This window comes from Mixophyes fleayi, chromosome 3, assembly GCF_038048845.1.
Source record: "Mixophyes fleayi isolate aMixFle1 chromosome 3, aMixFle1.hap1, whole genome shotgun sequence".
Taxonomy (NCBI): Eukaryota; Metazoa; Chordata; class Amphibia; order Anura; family Limnodynastidae; genus Mixophyes; species Mixophyes fleayi.
The window spans coordinates 201,698,388-201,722,403 of record NC_134404.1 but is presented as its reverse complement, the minus strand read 5'-3'; the positions used below and the strand labels follow the sequence as shown (position 1 = coordinate 201,722,403).

The 24,016-nt window shown below is 38.1% G+C and overlaps 1 protein-coding gene across 2 annotated transcripts in view; it reads right to left on the bottom strand.

The window, feature by feature from the left end:
• LOC142144326 (heat shock factor protein 2-like) overlaps nt 1-20,661 on the bottom strand; it is a 541,922-nt gene extending 521,261 nt beyond the window's left edge. Inside the window, exons 1-11 of one of the 2 annotated variants that reach the window (XM_075203006.1) lie at nt 20,466-20,661; nt 17,957-18,065; nt 17,544-17,671; nt 17,299-17,423; nt 13,557-13,632; nt 11,963-12,024; nt 11,768-11,852; nt 8,947-9,092; nt 7,384-7,641; nt 3,828-3,933; nt 1,143-1,227 (exon numbers count right to left, since the gene is read on the bottom strand). In XM_075203006.1, coding sequence (XP_075059107.1) covers nt 1,143-1,227; nt 3,828-3,933; nt 7,384-7,641; nt 8,947-9,092; nt 11,768-11,852; nt 11,963-12,024; nt 13,557-13,632; nt 17,299-17,423; nt 17,544-17,671; nt 17,957-18,065; nt 20,466-20,558 — 1,273 coding nt within the window. In that variant the 5' untranslated portion in view covers nt 20,559-20,661. The remainder of the gene's footprint in view (nt 1-1,142; nt 1,228-3,827; nt 3,934-7,383; nt 7,642-8,946; nt 9,093-11,767; nt 11,853-11,962; nt 12,025-13,556; nt 13,633-17,298; nt 17,424-17,543; nt 17,672-17,956; nt 18,066-20,465) is intronic. The other variant, XM_075203005.1, reaches the window with a different exon arrangement.
• Between the last annotated feature and the right edge of the window lie 3,355 nt (nt 20,662-24,016).

Here is a 24,016-nt window from a genome sequence, read left to right as displayed (position 1 = left end):
ATTACAAAGTTTGAAAAAAAAACAAAAACTGAAAGGCACCTTATATGTCTCAGGGGCACTCAAAGGATAATGAGATTATTTAAAACTTATATAAATTTTATTAATGTCAATTAAAATATAACTACTAGAATATGGTTAGGAGTAGTGAAATATTAAAAACAAGTATATGACACAATGAACCAAAGGTAATGACTGTTGAGATCGATAGGTAGACTATCGAAACGTGCCGATTCTACAATAGTCTTTATCAGTTTAAGACGGGGTGCTGAACATAATAGAGAGTTATCATAGACTCCCTGCTGAGCAGTGTTCATTCAGATTATGAATCCACTGGGTATTGGTCATACATAAATATGTATCCCTAATTGGGGATTGATGATACACAAGTGTACTCTCTCAGATTATTACATGTAATGAGAGTCAAGGATCATAATGTGTTCTTATAGTATGCCCCAATCCTTAAATTTCCCAGTATCTGTCATGTGGGATTAATTCCAGATCCCACCAGTCAAAGATTATATATGTGAGAAATATCCCTTTAAGAATCAGGAATCACATTACACATAAGGAGACGATCCCTAATTGGATTGTAGTGGTCTTAGTCACAAAATATAATAACCATTGTCCAATAGTTATATAAGTCCCTTATCTTTTATCAAGGTCTTGATAAAGCTTAGCAGAGTGAAACGCGCGTCGGCGTTACACGTGCTGTTTCTCTCCTGTTCTAATATATTACTATATAGTTTGGGATGCTATAGGGCTGAGCAGGTTGTGTAGTGTGGCTGCTTAGATTAGTCGATATCATAGGCTAATATTGCCAACTTAGTAGCGGTATCAGTATAGGACTAACGGCTGATGGCAATTACAGTCCGTTATGTCTTTTCTCTATAGGAACAATACAGTTTGCGCAACCCATTATACACTTTCACATTTCACTCCATATAAAAGATAAGGGACTTATATAACTATATTTAATTGACATTAATAAAATTTATATAAGTTTTAAATAATCTCATTATCCTTTGAGTGCCCCTGAGACACATAAGGTGCCTTTCAGTTTTTTTTTCAAACTGTGCAGGTTACACTCTTAAAATTTTAATCATATTGTAAAAAACCATACCAGAAAACAAAGGAAACCTAACCTGATTTCTGGCCATCTGCATTGCAATTTGTGGATTCTGGAATAATGTCACTGCTTCTTAGAGATTCCATGCTTTTTGTTTCCAGCTGTACAAAAAAAAAAAAAAAAGTTAAAAGAAATTTGTTCTCGGTTTTGACATTGCCAAAAGTTGTTAGACAGTTTGTAAAATAAAATAGTTTTACATTAAAGAAAAGTAATTGTAATCAAATATTTAAAGTAAATATGCACAATATGCACTATTCGCAAACATTTTGATTGAAGATTCTAATTTTGAAGTAAAAACTTCCCGTATACAAGAAATACTTGCTGAGGAGGGAAGGGATAGAATATAGTCTCATTTATTAAACTCCAGTAGCTTTGTGTTAACGTGAACAAAATAGTACTTGATGGACAATGAGCCAGTGCCATCTCCAAGAAATCTTGGAATGCAGAATTATGACAAGGCTGTTGAAGCCTTCTATATATGGAATACCAGCTACTGGACTACAAACACAAAGAAAACCATTTAAAGAACCCAAGTGTCAGCGTAAACAGAACAATTTTGAAGAAATTGTAGTCTCTTAAAGCAGTCAACAATACGGATCCTTGACTATTTTACTGCAGATGCGTTTGCTGGTTTTGCACCTCAGGTGGCCAAACAGTTTTCACATGCTGGGAATACATTCTCTTCTACCTCAAAGCATATTTTATATTGTTTTTCATAACAAATAGGTCTCAAATTATTTACTCAACTATGGTAAATAAAGGGCATTAAAAAATAATAAGTACACATATAACAATCTTTCCTAAGCAAATGTTATACCATTCAACCCACAATATATACCCCAAATCATCTTCTGCAACTTTAAATGTTTATAGGCATATGAGATAAATGCACTTGAGGTTGGGTCTACATGTGGATTTTTTCCACTTTTTTAATTTATTTTCAGCCAAGGGCATTTTGTGCCACAGAACACCGCGGTCTCTCAGAAATCCTTATCTGTGTACAGAAAGCATCCCATACACCATTATGGGAGAGTTCTTCCTGGCTGACTCTTATTCACTGTCAGGGCAGAAACCACACAAATGTAAGTTACGCTTGTGACTTCCTGGTGTCCACCCAAGAGTCCTTTTTTTATTAAAAGAAAAACAGAGTGGCATGAATTAAACTAAAAAGTTATTTCCATAAGAAGTCATTTGTAAAAGAAAGGGATATACCTAGTCCTAAGTACATCATTTCTGTGCTGGCACTGAAGGTTTCAAACACCCAGTGACAATAGGTTCCACAGTGGATCTTGAAAATTTACTATCACAAGTGGGAGAATAAATGGTTCATTTTAGTTCCTAAACAAACCAGTGAAGAGCGCACAAACTAATAAATCCGTACAACCACTGACACATGCCAGTTATCTTTTGTAGAGCTGCCCCCGAGTGTCTATGTTTAAGGTTTTTAATGGCGTCGCTGTGCAGCCAGCACAAAGCACCCCTGGGTACAGATGTTCACCAGGTAATTTAGGATTACATTTGGAACAGGCAAAATATTTGGTATGTGTTACTTTACTTTTCTCAGCCATTATTGAGCAGAAAATAAAGTCACACACAAGCAAGAATAGGCACGGACACACAAAATATTTCACAGAAAATACTAACTAATCTATGAACAGGTCAACAGATAGTATTTTTGACAAAAAAGGATGAGCTATAATCTCTCAGAAAATACCTTTTTTCCTCCAGAAGCTCTGAGTAACTTGAAACGACAATTCAATACACCTAAGTAACAGTGTTTCGGTAAAGTAGTTGTTCACATTTAGATAAGCCCTCTAAGGGAAACATACCCCTGTGAACCTTAAATTAGAGAGCTTGCTTGTGGCGTTTCGTGCTGGTTTCCCCTGCAGATAAGCAGTCCCTAGCTCTTCAATACACCTCTATGATTAATTGTAAACAGGCAATTTCACTATTTACTGACAACTTTGAGATTGCATTGCAACTGGCATAACAATTCAAAGAACATTCATCATTTTACAGAAATGGAAGCTACGTATCAAACCCCACATCTTAAACAGAAAAGAAAAACTTTGCGGTACCATTCTTGCTGACTCATAATAAATGGAAAAAAATGCTTTATTAAATCCTAGGGGTAAATGTATCAAGCTGAGAGTTTTCCGGCGGGTTTGAAAAAACAATCAGATTCTAGCTATCATTTATTTAGTACATTCTACAAAATGACAGCTAGAATCTGATTGGGTGCTATGGGCAACATCTCCACTTTTCAAACCCGCCGGAAAAATCTCAGCTTGATACATTTACCCCCTAGTTTCTAGAATGAAGTTTCTTTAATAACACTTTTCTTTCATGGTGTTTCTGTAAGTCATGGTAAAATTAAGAGATTGTGGCACAGCAAATGACCAAATAATTAACATGCAGTGTTACCACAACACAAGAAGAGTAAATAGCATGGTCTTCAGGATGTGTTATTATTTAGCTTTAAGAAAGCTAGCTTGCCTTTTACCTTAATACCTCATTAAGAAAAACATTGTTCATTTTTATTTCTTCCATAATGTAGCTTATATTCTATAAAAACACAATATTTGTTCATACTTTTAACCTTTTTGAAATTGTCATAATATAAGCAAGCATTTGTGGTCTAATTGTTATAAAGTAAAGTAATTTTAAATAAACAGTGAATTTGAAATAAATTGCTTCATACATCTACCAGCAGATCTCGATCTATGCTGAACTGACGCCCAGAGAGTAATGCTTTGAAGTCTTCTAACGTGCAATCAATGCTGTCTAAATAATCCAAAAGTTCAACTCTGGAAACAAAATGAAGATAAAAAGGTCAAAACGTGTATAAATTTTATGCATTTTGCAACATTTTGTACAGGTGTCAAGTAGACCCATGTACAAAATGTAAACCCCCACAACACTAGACAGATGCAAAAACAAAACTCCACATAACAACTAAACCTCTTTCCTAATGCTAGCCTGATATCGCAACCTTTGTGCCCCCAAAGCAAGTGTGATGCCCTATAAAGATGTTATTTAAGTAGTTATTATACTATCATTATCAGATGTCTATAAATGGCACTGCTGGCTAGTGGCATTTACAGTTATTTGTGCAATCTTCAACATGCACAAATAACTAAAGAAATGATCAACTTTCCATGAGTGTCAAATAGACCGATCCCATCCACTTAAACCACCCAAGTTTGCCCAAACTGAGCAAAGATTCAGTTGCTCAGGCTCAAGTTCAACACGTGAGCTTGAGGTTAAGACTATAAATTAAACAGTTGCTCACACTGCATTTTCCTTCTCAGGGTAAAGTACATGTTAATGTTTAAAAGGACAACCCTTCTTATACCCCATTCATACTGCACCAAAATCCCGGGTTTTTGCCGGGGCGAGCTCAAACGACCCAGGTCTTGGTGCAGTATGAATGGTACAACTCAAAAATCCCGTGTCTAAAAACCCGGGACTTATCGAGGGGTAATTCCCGGGTCGGACCCAGGTTGCCTGCACTATGAATGGTGCAACCCGGGTTTTTCAACCCGAGTTGCACAAAAAACAAGCTGATTGGCTGTCTGCCTGTCTCTGGAGGATGATGTCATCGGTGGGAGCCCCTGGAAGATTCTAGAAGGAGTTTAGGAGAAATGGTGGAGTTCTCTGAAAAAGTGTGTATTAACAGCAATTATCACACACTGGATGGAGGAAGAGGTGCATGAGCTGCTGAATGTCAGAGGGGAGGAAGAAATTCGAAGGCAAGTGACTGGGACTGTGAAGGATGGCACAGTGTACTACAACATGGCCAAAATACTCACACAACGTGGCATAAAGAGGACACAGCAACAAGTCCTGAACAAATCGAAGTCCCTGAGGAAGCAGTACACTAAAGTCCATGACCACAACAGGCGCAAAAGTGGCGCTGCAAGAACGGACTGGCCCTTTTATGACCAGTGCAATATGGTCTTTGGACATTCTCCTCTGACAAATCCAATTGCACTGTCATCTTCTAGCAATGTGGATGCGGCTATACCAACACCACCAGAGAGCACACAGACAAGCGAGGCCGCAACGGTAATAATAGAAGATTCTACAACAGATGACACCAACATTTATTTGGACGAACTGAACGATTCACAGCCATTCCCTGCTGCGCAAGTCGTTACAGATACTTTGCAAGAAACGCAGCCAGAACCAGTGCCGGTGTCAAAGTCTATGCCAGGTCCCAGTTTACGCTCCAACAGTAAGTATCTTTAATAATCTCACATAATAACCAACTATATATACATACCAATATATCTACAGAATTGGCAAAAAAAAAATGTAACTGTATAAACATAACTGCCAAAAACAGAGAACTATATCAACAGAAATGCAAGCCAAATACCAATATATCTACATAACTTAAAAAAGAGAACTATATCAACAAAAAGCCCAAAAGACAAGTATAATACACTCCAAAGTATTAAAACATTAACACGCATATGTTGCAGTGCAAAACTACTGGGCAAGAGGGAGGAGGCCTCAAGCACATATCAGCTTACAACACTGCTTTTTTGTTCTGCCACATATATTCTAATGTATGTTTTACTGTGTTTTTTTTTCTACGTACAGTTTACAACGTTCCTAAAAACGCAAAAGGCCCAACAAAATGGACCAAGCAACTAAAACAATGACAACTGTCATGATGGATCAACTGCGGGAGATGGAGAGCAACATGAGGGAACACGAGAATACACAACTGCAGCGTTTCATGGACAATGAGCGGGATCTCCAGGACTCTTTCCTCATGCAAATCATGAACATGCAGGAACGCGTGTTACGTGAAAATCATGAGTGTATGATGGGATTCATGGACAGACTCCTCTCACGGGTGCAGGCACCTCCTCCAAGTCCTTACTATTATGACGGACATTATCCTATGTACCAGCGGGGGCAAACCATGTTCGGCAACAATAACCCTCCAAACCCGGTACATTATACACAACATGCTCAACCTATGGGTAACCCCAACATAGAATACCCACCTGGTAACCAAACCCCTTCACAACCAGAAATGCCACAATATCGGCAATTGTAATAATCATGTTTTATGGACAAATGCTTAACAGTTAATTTTTATCATGTATGTTACGTGTGATCTGGAAACACGCCGTTAGCTTGACATATTACGTAAAAAGCAAATTTGCACTTACTGTTTGGGCACATTTGTGTCTTCTGTTTACTACTTGTGTATATATATATATATATTTTTTTTTTCTACATGCAAGTAAGCACTTTTGTATGGTGTCATTTTATATTTTTGTGAAGAGACATATGAGGAAATATGTACAAAACAAAATACAATATGTGAAATAAACATTTTTTTTTACTTTTACATTTGTGTGGTACATTCAAACAAGTGAGGTCAAATTTTCAGCCAATGAAAACTGCTCTGGTGATGACTCCCACAAATTGCCAGGGCACAGACTTGTGCAGTATGAATGGGGTCAACCCGGGAAATTCCCGGGTCGGAGGTGCAGTATGAATGGTGTTTCTGAGCTGGGACGCTCCGAGCCCCGGCAAAAACCCGGGATATTGCCGGGGCGGCAGTATGAAAGCGGTATTAATCTACTCTGAACTGCAATTATAACAATTGGTGTTCCTTTTCCACCCTAGACAACCTCTTTAAAGAGAAAGTAATCACACCTCTGAAAATACACCTGTGGAATATATCCCAATGTGATTAATTAATACAGTTCTTGAGATTTTTACTTGGTCCTTCTGCATCCTCTGAAATCTCTGCCCCCCCCCCTCCCCCAAATCCCCTTTAAGGAACGGAAAGAGGAACAAACACCGACTGGATTTGATAACCAAAGAATTTTTGGCCACTTCATTCTGTGGTACAAACCAGTTACTTCCTTGTCTGTACTTCAAAAATCCATCAATAAAAAAGTTACACATACAAATAAAAAAAAAAGAAAGAACAGACAATATACTATATGAACTGCTATTTAGCATTTTTTCTGTGGACTTAAGTTTGACATAAGCATATGTAATAATGTACATCAAAGATTTGTGCTGAAGGACAACTTCAAAGAATCTCCTATCCCACAAAATAGTACAACTTTTTACAGCATTACAAGGGCAACTATATTTTTTATAACTTAAGCAAAAAACAAAGCTGCTAAATGTAAAACGAAAGACACATAAATTATAGTTTTATTACTCTAATAATTAAACATACAACAGTACATCAAAACCACACACAATAATAAACTTACTTTCCAAGAAGATTAATATTTTGAGAAATAACACCACTCTCGTTAAGAATGGAATCCATCATAGTGACAGGGTCTTCTGTGGTAAGTGAAGATTGGTTATTCAGTTGCACAGCACCAGACATCAGTGGGCTTGAAATGTTCTCACAAACTGGGCTCAGTGGCCCAATCACCTCTGCAGTTCTATCTCCTTGGACAACTAGGGTATCTTCATCCTCGCTATCATCCTCCACGATAACAATTTCAGGTGAAAGACGATCACTGGTAAAAACAAAAGTGCAGACGTTTTTTTCTGCTGCATTATGTATTTTTGAGCGAGTTTGGGGAAAGAATCCCCTATAAATTGTTACAGTTGAACTACAAACTATTGGGCTTAACCCCAATTTACTTGGACTGTACAGCAAAGCATTATGGAAAAAAAAAAACACCTATTTAGATGCTTCAGTTCAGCATCATCACAAACCAGTGATTGCCCAAATCAGTCTCTAGATAAATCCAATGTCCGCGTTTATATACATATGTAACTTTATAGGCAATGACAATAGATTTATGGACAGTGTGAATTGAGCAGTCCATCTATATAGAGTGAATCACTTGATCAATTGCAGTCTAATGTATACACATTTTCGCTGTGTACACCCAGTGCTTCTCAGCAACCAGGAGGTGAAAACAGCATTTACTTTAGGGGACATAACTGTATTTTCTTCCAGGAGGAAGTCACATTTGTGTGATAAAGGGTGCATTGTTTGTTTACTGCCCTTTTTAGGGGATTCCTCACTTGCCATTACCACCATGAGTGCAGTGAAATGTATAGGACGTCCAATTAGTGAAACACAATGGAAAGAGCAAGAAAAATGTAATATAAGATGTGACCAGGAAGAGTCTGGGCTATTTAGATACCTAGGTAGTTCATAATAGTGGCTATAGTTGGATAATGGATAAGAATTAATTTGCTTACCGTGTAAGTATCAAATTGAGATTTTATGTTGCAACAGAAATCACCTAAATCATAAAAGCTGTTTGAGAGATTGTTTAGCAAAACCAATAGGACTGATTTTTGCTGCAGTTTTATAGAGTGCACTTCAGTTCCTTCTTTTGCCCTTCCATCAACATAAACCAGTAGTTCATACATAACTCCAGTAGTAACCAATGTTTTTGGCTCAAGAGTACAGCAAAATAGTAACAAAAACACAGAAACAAACATATTGCATATTGGAGAATATACTATAAAAAGGAATATAATTTAGCCTTAACTTGTCTTTCATATTTTCACTTTGTACTCATTTTATAATGCTAAAATCGCCATTTTGTTTTCATTTAGTTTCACAATCTTCTGCTCTGGAGAGACCCTAAGGCAAGAGAGTCAGAGGTTCCAGAACCCTACTCAATTAAAAAAAAAAAAAAAATAGATGGTGGCACAGGGCAAGGTACAAAAAAACTAGCAAAGAGAAAGGATAACGAGGTTATTCACTTTATTGTATTTTAATACTCAGTAGATAACATGGAAATAAAGCCGGAAGTAATGATATACAGTATATGCTTGTGACATGAAAACTGATCACTTACTTCGATACGTCAGAAGAATGGTTCTCAGTATTCTCAGGTATGCCTACAGTTCTCTCGCCTTCATCCTCCAAGTTGTCTGTTATGTCATAAATTACTATATCGTCAGAAATCTCGCCTCTGTTCAAACTTTCTGCCCTATGTGGAATCTGCAAAACATTAAAGCTCAATGTTACAATACAGGGGGAAATCTTTTCACTTACCATCATTTTATTTTTTAAAGCCAGTAATGTCACTGCAGATATCTGTGGTGCATACTCCTTTATCACTAGGAGGCAGGACATGAAACAGAAGCTTAAGCTGACTAATCATAGACATCACATCTATAGGAAGTAGTCTTTTGTTTCAATTACCAAGTCCCTTTTCACTGAACTGATCTACATCAGTGTAGCAAGTCAAATGAGCCTGCATCATTTTGGAGACAAAAAACAGACTAAAAGGCTGTGTAAGAACACTAAGGGAAAGCAACAGTGTTACTTCACAAATTTGCTTCCTGGACACCATATTGTACACCACCCAGAAAGAGAAAACATAAGAAACAGCCATATGAAAAAAATGGAAATACAAAATGGTTGTATGACAAATTCATAGTAGGCATGGTAGTACAGTCCCGTCTTAGACAAAAGGATTCTCCCATTCCTCACATGGGCTACCCCTAGTCTTCTAGCAATGATTTGCTCTGATCAACACTTTAAAAAACACTTATAGTATAGTGAACGACACCTGGTTGCTTATGCATCAGGTTCAAACTTTATCAGTTTTACTGAAAAACGTCAGTGATAAATAATATTCTTTTAAGTAACAGAGAGAGAAGAATATCAAAGTGCTAAGCATGTCAACTTTCAGATATGAAAGATGTTAGGAAGCTGATGTTTGAATTTCTAAAACAAGCAACCTAAATCTAAGAGTGTAATCACAAACTGATGGCAGCAACAGGTAGAGGAAGACTCCCTGTGTAAAAAGGTAAAGAGAAAGAAGAAAGTCCACAAACAAAATAGTGTATTTAGATCATTATGAACCAATCAACCACATCATTAAAACCACTGACAAATGAAGTGAAAAACACCACCTTACAATGGCACCTGTCAAGGGGTGGGATATATTAGGCAGCAAATGAACAGTCAGCTCTTGAAGTTGATGTGTTGAAAGCAGGACAAATAGGCAAGTGTAAGGATCCAAGAGACTTTGACAAGAGTCAGAACATCTCCAAAACGGCAGGTCTTGTGGGGTGTTCTTGGTATGCAGTGGTTAGTACATGCCAAAAGTGGTCTAAGGAGGACAACCGATGAACTGGCGATGGGGTCATGGGCACCCAAGGCTCACCGAGTCGTATAGGGAGCAAACACTAGCCTGTCTAGTCCAATCCCACAGAAGAACCACTGTAGCACAAATTGTTGAAAAAGTTAATGCTGGCTATAATAGAAAGGCGTTAGAACACACAGTGCAATGCAGCTTGCGTATGTGACTGTGCAGCTGCAGACCGGTCAGAGTGCCCATTGTGACCTCTGTGCACTGCTGTAATCACCTAAAATGGGCATGTGAGCAGCAGAACTGGCCTTTGAAGCAATGAAAAAAGGTCGCCTGGCTGATGAATCACGTTTTCTTTTACAACATGTGGATGACCAGACATGGGTGTGTTTACCTGGGGAAGAGAGGGCACCAGGATGCACTATGGGAAGAAAGCAAGGCGGCGGAGCAGTGTGATGCTCTGGACAATGTTTTGCTGGGAAACCTTATGTCCTAGCATTCATGTATGTGTTACTTTAACACATACCACCTACCCAAACATTGTTGCAGACAAGTACATCAGTTCATGACAACTGTATTCCCTGATCTCAGTGTCCTCTTCCAGCAGGATAATGTGCCCTGCCACAGTGCAAAAATTGTTCAGAAATGGTTTGTGGAACATGACAGAGTTGTGGGATGTGCCAGAAAAGCAAGTCCAAGCCATGGAGGCCTCACCTCACAACTTACAGGACTTAAAGTATCTGCTGCTAACATCATGGTGCCAGATAGAGGATACCTTCAGATGTCTTGTGGAGTGCTTGCCTTGATGGGTCAATGCTGTTTTGGGGACCTACACAATATTAGGCAGGTGGTTTTAGTGTTGTGGCTGATCGGTGTAAAACATAAGCCTTGGCTAGGAAGAGGAGTTGGCATTTTTTGATTCATCCATGTACCTATGAAATACTAAAAGTAAGATCTTTCAAGTCAGTGAGGCAGCATCGGATGGACTGAAGAAGCAGTACAAAAATGTTAAGTAGAGGTCTTACTCTTTATCTTGATATATGGATATGAAGCTCAGTTCGTACTACACCTTTTAAGAAAGTTTGGATATTATCCTGGGGCAAGTTTCATGGTTTGAAGAGCAAACATTGCGTGAAGCCTGAATTTTTAAAGACCCTAATATGAAACTTTCATTAAGATCAAATAGTACAACAGAAAGATGTCTGGAGATAATCCAATTTATGTCCCACACCAGTTAGAACAGACAAAGCAACGAAATGTAAGTGCAACATGAACTTGGAACAGGTACTCTGTCCATACCTAGAATGAAGGAAACATCTGACCAAATACAAAGAGGGCTCTGTGGAGTGACACAAAGGTCTAGTATATTCTCACTCCAAATCAAATATTACAGGTCATAAAGAAGGAAGGGGATTTGCAAAGGTCACATGGTCTACCTCCACTCAACAAGTCACCTTTACAAAACAGCCTTTAACAGATCAAATATGATTACTACCAATAGTACATATACAGAGATCATTTGTTTCCAAGTAGCTTCACTTAACTTATACTAGGCACTGAGCAGAAAGACACTTACATGACGGTTGTCTTCAACTGTCTCCTTAACTATTGTCTGTAAAATGGTGGCTTTGGGAGAACTTTTTGTGTTCAGAAGTAACGGCCTGCAGATGAATATATAACAAGGGTGAGGGGGGGGGGGGGAAATAAAGTCAGTTACTGCTCGTTTATATCCAAATGACTCAGTATAAAATTATAAAAACAAGGTGCTTACTGTTTCCTCTTCAAACTCACTAATCTGTTATTCTGCACCAAGGTCACAATGAACTGCACAATCTGCAAATTTTAAAGAACATTTTACATCTGGACATTTTTTAATGTAAGTCACGTATTAAAGGGGATATGTTCCCCTGCAATTGTAAAGAGTTCAAACACACAAAAAAATTAAACAAAATACTAAACAATCCACTATGTACTGACTGCCCATGGCCATTTAAATTATAATATCCGCCTCTCTGTGATTCAGTAAAAAGCCAGTGCCTCTACATGGTCTTGCTGTCTATCACACAAAGTGCCATAGTCGCTGGTTAACTGTTTGAATTACGGTAATTTAATGCCCTGCTCCAATATGAAAATTGATAAAATGTTCTGCTGTGAGCGAGCTTAGCAATGTCCGTACTATACTGTGAGAAAGCAGCCTGCAACATGCAGAGAAAAACGCTTTTCACATTTCACTAATGAAGCACTAATGAAGTTGACAGAGAGGGGCTTGGCTGCCAAGTGTGTGCTGTATATGGTTTGGTTTTGAAGGGGGTTTGCTTTAATTTTAAACGTAACTTGAAAATGTAACATTATTGAAGGGTAAAAAAATATTCTTAAGTTAAATGTACCTACATTTATCAATGAGCACATTTGTTTTTTGCGCCACTGTCAGGTTTTTCATTGTTCCTTGTACAGATATGTTTTGGTACAAAGGTCAGACATGTTGGCCTGGGCCAAGTCTGTACTGGTCTGATCACTCTGTCCACACACTGCTGTAAATAGTTTTAAGTATTTATCTGAATGGTCCACGGAAGAAGTCTGCATTCAGTACCTATAGTTGCCTGAAGGTCTCTCTCCCCATTACCTCCACATCAGCAGTGCATCTCATGGTAACCACACCTGATCGACTCACCCAGTAACTGAGCAAGGTGTCATTGGTAATTTAAACTACAGTTTCCACTTTGTTACTGCGGTAGAAGTGCTAACTGAAGGCTTTAAAAAAAAATACATATAAAAAGGATGGGTAGGAGTCACCCAAGGGTCACCACAGTCCCAATTTGGTTGTCAGAGGGAATCTATAGCAAGGACAAGCACAAATGGCTGTGTGATGTGAAACGGTGTGTATAATGTGGTTTGGTGCTGCATCGTGTTATTAGAAAACAGTATAGCAATTGTGGGTTGCTGTGAAGAAGGGTGTGGGGTGTGGAATTATATGAGCCATTGTTCACAAAGGAGATGGGTGCCTGTAGCTGTACGACAGCTGTTGGATCATGTGTGGTACAACAAGTTACATTGGGTTATGTTTCTCTGGAGAACAGAAGGTGCAAGTGTGTGTGTGAGAGGCATGTTCACCACATTTTCAACTTATGACAAGTTCTATCCGCAACTTGCTTTAGCAGCAACCTAACCAAAATAGCAGGCAGATATAGGTGGTAAATTGTGGGTGGGTTTATTGTGTATATTAACTTATATTGCGTTGTACCTCTAATGAGATGTCTAAAAGGTTATGCCAACCAGAAAGTTGTCTTGATTATTGTTATCAATGTATATTGGCACACTGATTTAGAAAATCTAGGAAAAAAGTATTAATAAAAAAAAAGTCTTACTTTACGAATAACCTGTTGCTGTTGAGAGTGTTTGGCTCGTAGTTCTGAAATTTCTCTCCACAATGCCTCATTTTCCCTGCAAAGGAAACCCACAAATAACGGTCAGTACACAAAAATAACTAGATTAATGAATAAGCCAGTTAGTGGTGACCAGATAAGAGGCCAACATTTTCTAAACTCTCCCTTACACAGGACGATCTGGCCACTAGGCCCCACAGGTTGGTTATTGGACCGATGAGATTTTATATATACAGTCATATTATACCATGTATAAGGCCACAACAATATTCAATTATTGGCCTACGCAAATCTTCCTTCAACTATTATTAAATAACATAGCGTTATCTTTCTAGACTCCACATGTGTTTTTTTAGTCAGAACATATCTCTAGCCAGTTTTACTGCACAAGAATACCATGCAAAGCTGCTCTCTCTGGATATAACTGTATTGAATGCAGGGAGCATAGAAGAGCTGTCTTATTATCCCAAAGCAACGTACATAATGTATTTAATAAAAGCTAAATGAAGCCATGTACAAGCCAATAAAATTAAAAGCCATGAGGAAATATTTGTTCCTAAATATACTAACATTGCTATGATGGCAATTCCTTCTTCAATTGCCTAAAGCCTGCAACCGTGTGTGTGTGTGTGTGTGTGTGTGTGTGATACAGAACCAGTACAATTTATTGTATGCTTATTTAATTCACAAAAAAACCCAAAAACAATAATACAAACAAGTCAATTATTTTAAATCTGAGATCATGGTAAAAATAAAACAAAAGGAAACGTAAAAGATCCAAATCAGAATTAGAAATACAACAGTTTCAATAACTTAACAAAACAATATGTAACCCAAGCCCGAGACTGAAACAGAACAGAGAAAAAAAAACAACAAAAAAAAAAAACATCACATAATTCACAATTTCATTGATTCATCCGACTTGCAACATACAAAAAGGACAGGGGAAAACATCATAAGTTAAACAAAGTTGCAAATTGCAACTTAATCTAAAATTCTCCTTCACAAGGACCTTAAGAAGAAAAAAAAAAAAAACCCCACACAGATTCTGTATTTAAACAAGGTGGAAATAGTGAAAATACAGAAAAATTAAGCAGCTATATTCCATGTAACAATCATTCCAAATTAAACCTATTTTAACCGATTATTCTGCAAAGACAAAGAAATGTCAAAGTGCTCCAGTCTCCTACAGAGGCAATGATTTTATGGAAAGGACCAATAAGCAAGAATATGCAGCCTAATTATTCACTAGGAACTGTAAACTTTAGCAGAGCATGGAGCATTTTACACCTTAAGCCTCACCGATGTCATTGGGGCCTAATGAACCAAGGTTGAGCACGAGATCATCTCACACAATGCTGCCTGCATGAGTTGCTTGTAATACCCAAAAATATGCCCGGGTCATAAATGGACTTTGTAAAGACAAAATAAGCAAGCTAAACACTGTACCAATAATTATCACAAAAGAGTCTGATTTAGTACATACTGCCAGGGGTGTAGGGACCAGGGGAGGCAAAGGGGGCAGTCCCTCCCCCCATGAACGTCTACACAAAAACCTTCATGCTACTTTCTGAAGTCATGGCATCTGTTCTAAACTTGTGAAACTTTTTTAAATTATAGATGGTCTTCGTATAACTACCAAATGTTCTTTAATATAGATTGCCCTAGTGAAGATTTAATACAGATTAATTGATTTGGTTATTTTAAAAAAACCTCTAAGTGTTCCACTTATAAACATATAATAAATAACCTGTATTGTTGATGAACTATTCACTTTACTTTTACCCTAAATTTTGTGCGGTGCGTCCAGTAACAAACATGAGATTTAGCAATTTAAATTTATAGCACATACCATAACCAGCGAGGCAGTGACTATAGATTTAAAAATACTCCCAATCAAATGAGATTAGGCTGTCAATGAAATCTGAATAAAAACTAGGTTAATGACTATGAAAAAAAATGTACATTTTTAAGATGAACAATTGAATGTATCTATCTTTCTAATAGCTATTGTACTAATTGGTAGTTATTAATAATAATATTTATTTAATAATGTATGGATACATTTTTTGGCCAACCCCTGAAACACTGACAAAAATGAACATAGGATTTCACTGTTACAATGGTCATAAAATTAGATACCAAACGCAAGAAAAAGGGTCTCCAAGCCGTATAGCAGTCCTTGGCCTTTTGCCCACCATAAAAATTTTCGTTCCTACGACCCTGCATACTGCTAAATTGCATAGTGTTTCAGGGGGAATTAGATGCTACTGTACCTTCCCAGGCTATGCTGCATAGTACTAAATTGATCATGTAATATATTTACAACAGAAGTTAAAAACTCAGTGCTGGACCCCACTATTATGCGCCATCAAACATACATTATTATACCACAATTGTATTATTAAGCAGGCCTAGAACTAGAGAGTATGTTTGCACTTGTATCACTGGCTAGGAATAAGTAAGGAAATGGGGGACAGTGGGTGGAGAATATTAAGTTGGCTGGAAAAGTGATTTGCAGTGAATGAAGTTTGTCCATTATTCAGAGTGACAAGACCTCAGTTAATATTGTCACTGGTGACAAAGTGGTCACCAATGTGGCAGCAGACCAACAAATCTATGCATCATGGACAACTGGGACTGCATTGGGTTAGCATTACCAACTTGAATGGATTAAAAAAAAAAAGGCGACTTTACCTTCTTCACTTATCAAATTATCTTGTCGCAGAGAAGAAGGAAAGGGGTATCACAATCAATGTTGAGAAAGTGTCTGTAACCTCTATGCGACACGCGCTGCACTTTTAATGGTCATCATACAAGTTACTAAACACCAAGATTAGTAGCACACTTGTACATACAGGCATAGAAAAAAAAAAATTAATGGCGGTACTCACTTTTACTACGCTGGAAATCACAACACTACTTACCCCAGAAGGATAACAGCGAAGACCGCATCGCCGACTCACTGGAAACACAGGCAGCTTGAAAGACTTTACTAAATAGCGGAAGCTTAAGAGCCTGGCAGCGTTCGATGACGTTACATTGAAGAGATACACTGACATCCGAGCTCTTGAGATACTAATTTAAGGAGGCGCCGCCTGTACAATGTACATGGCTTAGTAAATAATCTTCTACAGGCGGCGCCTCCTTAAATTAGTATCTCAAGAGCTCCGATGACAGCGTGTCTCTTCAATGTGCCGTCATGGGACGCTTACGCTATTTAGTAAAGTCTGCCTCTCAAGCTGCCTGTGTTTCCAGTGAGTCGGCGTTGCTGTAATGCTGTCAGGGTATATAGTGTTGTAATTTCCAGCATCATTGTATAGTATGCAACCCCAAAAAAAAATGCCCATTAAAAGCTGACAAAAGTTATGTACTTTATCCTTTTACCAGTTCAAAAATGTGTTCACAAATCAGTGTACATTATTATAACACCCCAAATCTACATTATGTTGAATCAACATAACACTTATGAATGCTGCAAGCAACTTAAAATTGACACACAGCGAAAAGCTTGTCAGAAAGGGTGTGTACACATCCATTTGCATTCATTATTTTGTGGCCTGTAAAACATTAAAGCAAAACTATCAACATTTAAGACTGCACACTGATCGCCTCAATGTCAGTGTGTCTGAATCCATACCGATTTCCAGGCACAACACTTTCTTAGCTCTTTACATTTTTATGCAATACAATCTTTTCAATGAGTCTTCAAGCATAAAATTACCTTTTCAATGTAAATAGCCTTGAATCAATTGTGTCTTGTTTGACTTGAACTTTTGCAGCATTGTTCAAGATTTTAGATATGTCTTCCTGTCTCACCTTGGCTTCTTCAGGCCGTGTAGAGGATACCTAGCAAGACAAACAAAACCAAAATTAGATGATGGCCACAAGCAAACCAGTTCATGCACAACAAAAATAAAATAAAAGTAAGGCTTCCCATGTGTGCGATACTTAGACTGCCACTCTTACCTTCCTCTTGATGTTCTCTAATAACTCATCTTGTCCCTGCATAAAGAATGGATGTTGAAATTCAACTGGCCCATCTCTCTCCTGCTTCATAATTCCAGAATCCACATGAACCACCTTTCTGAAACCATCTAAGGGGACAGGAAAAACAAACAAAAACACTGTAGTTAGATACTACAATTTGCAGAGTCATTTGTAGACTAAAATATTTCCAAATAAATTTGTCATTTACAACAAATGCACAGGCCTTTTCGATAAACAATGCTTATTACAACAATCTCACTCTTCCATAAAATGTGAAAGAAAAAAGGTCAGATATTATGAACTTCTTGTTGCCCATCTTGAATTTGAAACAAGAGACAATTATACCAATGTTATGTGGCTTTTCGTATGTGCAAATCAACCATTATACGTACACATATTTAGCTGCCTCACAAAGCTGGCCATATTATTGTGCTTGAAGTACTTCGGCAGGATTTCCTTCGCAAACCGTTGTTCATCGAGGACTAAGAAACTCTGCCCATTCTGAAACAAAGGAAACATTACAATAATTAGAAGGGAGAAAAGAAGTAGTAACAATCGGCTGGCATTTATTAGTGTGGAACAGAGACATAAACATAGGGCATGCTAATGAATACAGCACACAGAGGGTATTATCGAAAATAGCTTATCATGGTATCGGTACAGTTAGGTACCTGTAACATTATAACAGCAGGATGTAAGTGGGTTTTCTATTACAAATAAAAAGGACAATTGATGGGAATATTGCATCAAAGAATAAAAAAAAACAAAAACACGTAGACACTGGCAAGTGTTAATAAATCCAAACATTCATAGCCAAAAGTTAAAAAGTTATTTAATCAAAGACAGAAACATATATATGTAATAACATATCAGCAGGTATTTAAACAAAAAGTGTTACGAGTTATAAGAAACAAATCTGACATTAAAGCTGGAAGGAGCTGTGGGCTGCAGTTGAAGGTTCGTAGGGCACCCCGTTGCCAATCACTGTTATAAAGCAAACTACTAAATATCAAACCAACTTCTATCTTATGTCATGACCAAAATAAAAAAAAAATGTTAAATCACCTTTTTTAATTTCAGCCATGACTTTCAATAAAGCCTTCAGTTGGTTTGTTAAGTAAATGTTCTTTTGGGAGAAAAACGAGAGTCTGCATAACTAGCATCAACCTATCTAAGGCTAGGTACACACTGGCCCGATGATTGCACGAAAACCTACAATCAGCCGACATCCGGAAGTTTGGTTAGATATTGTGCGAGTGTATAGTGGCACGATGATCTAAAGTAGTCCCAAAGCGCCAATCATAGTTTCATTTGGTTGATCGTACGGTTTAGATAACAGGTTGGTTGAAAAATTCTTCAGTGTATCTAGCCTCAGCTTCTATTTTGCAAACCTGTCAACTACTATAGCACTCTCCAGGAACCATTGTTCCAAACAGGCACTCATCATGTGCATACACTAATAAGAAATTTTACAAGACTGCTGTTAGTGTAATCCCCATAAATGATCATATTTGTACAATTTGAAACTACAAAACAGCCACAGATCTGACCGTTTGGACATAAGATCCAATGACTCCAAATCTTTCTGACAATGCTACAATGTAGTTATGTCAGAAAAAACAACGGTAAAACTGTCCTACTGTTTGAAAAACTTTCATTTGTGTTGATGCTCTATTAATTACTGATCAGGATATCGGTCTAAAGTTGATATATGTTCGGAAAATCAACAGTTGTCCATGTCCATTGTATGCAAAGTAGAAAAATAACAGCTCACAATTTATATACATTTACTAAAAGGTTCCACTCACAAGTCCTAGTATTACAGCCCTCAAATCCTGCATATATTTTATTATTGACTATACCCATCAATTGCAGAAGACTACTAAATTCATGTTTCAGATAATTTCCATCTTTAAACATAAAACAAGGAAACTGAGTAACTGCATGTAGTCTGATAACTTTACATTATAAAAAATGTCAAATCTCTGAGGTGTGATGCTCAGTAAAGTCTTATGGGAAAAGTTAAAACATTCCCTTTCATACATGTTTTTTCAACGCCTGCCTTTAGCATTTATTTAAAACAATTCAATTGTCAATTGAAAACATATCACAAAGAATAAACTTAGGGCTAGATTTACTAAGCTGCGGGTTTGAAAAAGTGGGGGTGTTGCCTATAGCAACCAATCAGATTCTAGCTGTCTTGTTGTAGAAAGTACTAAATAAATGAAAGCTAGAATCTGATTGGTTGCTATAGGCAACATCTCCACTTTTTCAAACCCACAGCTTAGTAAATCTAGCCCTTAGTCTATATACACAAGGTGGCTTGTTCCTCAGCCATCAAAAAAAAACCATTAAGAGAAATTGCAGAGAGCTGGTTTTTCAGGTGCTGTACATAATCAAAAACACAAAGCTGTGCCTGTATGTCAGCTGCAAACAAAGTTTCTATGTGGGCCCATAACACAGTGATGGGAGAGAGGCGAAACCAGAATTCCAAGCTGTGTTATCATATGTAAGCCACAAGTAGTGTTTGATCAAACTGCAGATGGTTCACCATTTGTTTGTACAAAACAGATTTGTTAGAGTGCATAAGTAGTCAGCGTGGAGTTAAGGCCTTGTGCCTTTATATGGTAACGGGGCTTTGGAGAGGTGTAATGTCCCTATATTAGGGACCACATCAGCTACATGCTACTACAGCTCTCGTATTTAAGAATCAATGTACAGAAAACGCATTGGTTTGGGGGAGGTTACAGAACAACTAAGTTCATTCAATGATGCAGACACAGACTCCGTCCTCATCACTCAGAATGTGACCTGGGCCGGAGGTGCCAACATGACGGCACCCAGGCCACTGGCACAAGATGGTAGACATGCCATATCGCACACAGGCCCGGAGGCGGTTACCTGGCTCCAGGTGATGAACTCGTTAGTGTCCGAGTCCTCAACTAATGTCCACAGTTTGCTCAAGAATGCTGGCACGTTGGAGTTCTGTTTCATTGTCCCGACCTCCACTGAGAAGCAAACACAGTACTACCCGACCGATGTGGGAGCTAGACTGACAAACTGCGCATGCGCAAACTATACACACCATCTACACGCCTACAGGAGACGCCCCCTGGATGATAATGCGCAAGTCGCGCACTGGAAGAGGATAATTGAGAGCTTGCAAGTCGACTTTACATAACGTGCACAACCTCTCGTGGTGGGACAGGTGGTGGTGGGGGCGGGATTTGCACGCAACAATTGATTGGTTACGGGAGTCCTTCTTAACGTGCCGCTGACTAATAAAATGATTCTGCCTGGGGAATCGGTTGGTTGTTTAGCTAGTATTCGGGTCACTGGGCGTAGTAACGGTATAATCCTAATACCATAAATAGGGCGTAGAAATACTATCCACTTTTGTTTGATGTCTGTGGAGGTGGCCATTTTCATGAAGACCATGATTTAATCAAAAACTGATAAGTAAGCCAATATGACTTCAGTAATGGAGACAATAATGTAAAAGACACTTCAGTCTCTGGAGATTCATTAGCTGCTTTTCTTTAATGCATAGTTGCCTACTCTCCCGCAATGTCCGGGAGACTTCCACATTTCTGGGAGACCTACCGGGAGAGCAGGACAACCTTCTGGTTCTTGCCCTGTAATAGATAAAGGGCAGGGCTTAATGACGCAAATATTGCGTCATCTTAGCCCCACCCCCTGCTGTAATTGGCCAAAATTGTGACAATCGTTTAGGGGGAAGGGCCAAAATAATGCGATTTGCCAAGCCCTGTCCCAGCACGCCTACCTCCGCCGGATTCGCCCTGAGGCCAACGAGGAAAAGTTGGAAAGCATGCAATACTGACACCGTTTTGTCAATTTGTTCATTAGGTGGACAGGGTTTGTAAATTTGATAGTCACAATGTTAACGTAAAGGGTTAGATTTAATCCAGCAACACCTGCAGCAAATGCAATAAAAAAAAAAGCATGTATTACATATACATATATATATATATATATATATATATATATATATATATGGAAAGTCAAACAAGGATACGGCGCACAATGGTGTGTTACTAGGAATTTATCCCAGGTTCAGTGGGGAAATGATAATATAGTCAATGAATCAAAGTTCCACGTTTGCTGGACGGTCTTATAGGACCAAGGGTATAAGTCCAGTTTGCACATATAAAAGACAGAATGATATAGGCATAGGATTAGTAGAAGCAGTGTGTTAGTGATAGCCCATCACCATAGTATTACACACCCAAAGGAAATTATATCGCTTATCTGTATGATTAATCCAAAGACTGGAACACAGCTTAACAACCACTTCACTTTCAATATTATGTGGTCAGCATACTCAGCAACTGCAAGTCTGGTCTCCAGTCAAAAACATCAGCATACTGTAAACATATCTCTCTTCCACTCAATGGGTAAGAAAAAAGGAGATAAAACACTATATGGTGTAGTATTTCAAGGTAACAGTATTTAATCAGGATTTTAACATATAAAATGCACACTCACAAAGAGTAATAATAATGCAAGCTTATCTGAAATTCAGGTATCAGATATACCATGTCCTCAGGTACAGCAGGAACCTCCCACAGTCTTCCGCACAGGAGCGACTAATGGTGTGGTGACCCAAATACACAGGAACAGTTGGAAAGAAGCCTCTACGCGTTTCGTCCTCAAACAGGACTTCCTCAGGAGGTGATAAGTGTGGCCTGAAACCAGGGATTATTTATAGTAATGCGCATCGCCATTTTGCGCATGCGCATTGCGCTAGACGAACTGCGCATGCGCATTGCGCTAGACGAACTGCGCATGCGCGACCCATCGGTCTTACTGCGCATGCGCGGCTACGATACTGTCGTGATTTACTAATCACAGACAGTCTCTTATTCTGCTATTTCAAGGTGTAGTTGAGGGATATAGTGTAAGGATGAGGGGGAAGGATTTAGCAGTGATTGTGACAAAAGTTACATACAATACATGGCGGTGGCCATCTTGGTAAAGGGGAATTCTAGTGGAATGACCTTTTTGTCGGCCATATTTGTACAGGTGATAGCGGTGGCCATCTTTGTAAAGGAATTATGAATAGATGGCTCCAGAAAACGGCCATCTTAGTGCAGGTGCTAAAGTGCTGGAAATAGTAGTAGATAACGGGATCTAAGGATCTCATGTAGGTGAACACAATATAATGTATAAAACATTTACAAATACACAGTAAATATATATAGAATAATGCATAAATAAGGTAAGATAGATTACATATAGTATATGCAAGTGAGTCATTATAAATATATCCTAATCGTAATAGGGTAGTGGCTCAGATATGTATTACAATCATAGAGTATACCATTATAAAATGTTAACATTAAAACAACACGTAGCACGAGAATAGTTCAGGTAAAATAACCATAAAACCATAAAACATATAAAAATACATAGAGATACATATAAAAATATATATGAAAATACATAAGAGTCATAAAGGATCATAAAAAAGGTGCAATCTCATAGCCTTCATTAAAACCAGCAGGGGCCAAAGTACCTAATTGGAAAATCCAGAACATCTCACGTCTAGACAACTTCGTCTGGATATCTCCCCCTCTTGGACCTAATCGAACATTTTCAATTCCTTTAAACGTGAGGGAACTAGGGTCTGAGTTGTGTATGTTAATGAAATGTTTAGATACTGAATGTGATTCTATTCGGTTTTTTATATTGCGGACATGCTCTTGTATCCGCAATTTCAGTGGTCTTTTAGTTTTGCCCACATACTTCAATCCACATGAGCACTCTAATAGGTAAATCACGGATGATGTTTGACAATTCATAAATTGTTTAATGTCATATTTTATGCTGTTGTCATGATTATAGAATATTTTCTTATCTGGATGTGCATATTTGCACATATTACAGTGATTGCATTTATTAAATCCCTTGATTTCCAGGAATGTTTTTTTAGTGGTGTTCAGGGTACTTTCTGGTATCATACTGGGAGCTAGAGTGTCTTTGAGGTTTCTGCTCTTGCGGAAAACAATGTCAGGTTTAGTGGGTAGGATACTAGCTAGAATGGGATCCATTCTCAATACTTCCCAGTGTTTGATTAGTGTTGACCTGATCCTATGTTCCCCTACGCTATAATTGGTGATAAACGGAACATATCCAGTTTTTGGTTCCTTATTCTTATACTGCATTAATTCATTCCTATTTGTCTCCTCTGTTTTTTTCAGAGCATCTAGTAGTAGATGTTTAGGATATCCTCTATCTTGGAAGCGTTGTGCATATATGGAAAGTTGGGTTTTGCATTGGGAATCGTTACTACAGTTTCGCTTAATTCTAGAGAATTGTGAGAAGGGGATATTTGTTTTCCATCTATTAACATGGCTGCTCTTGAAGTGTAGATAGCTGTTAGTATCAACAGTCTTGATGAAATTTTGGGTTTCAACTTCATTGTCTGAGCC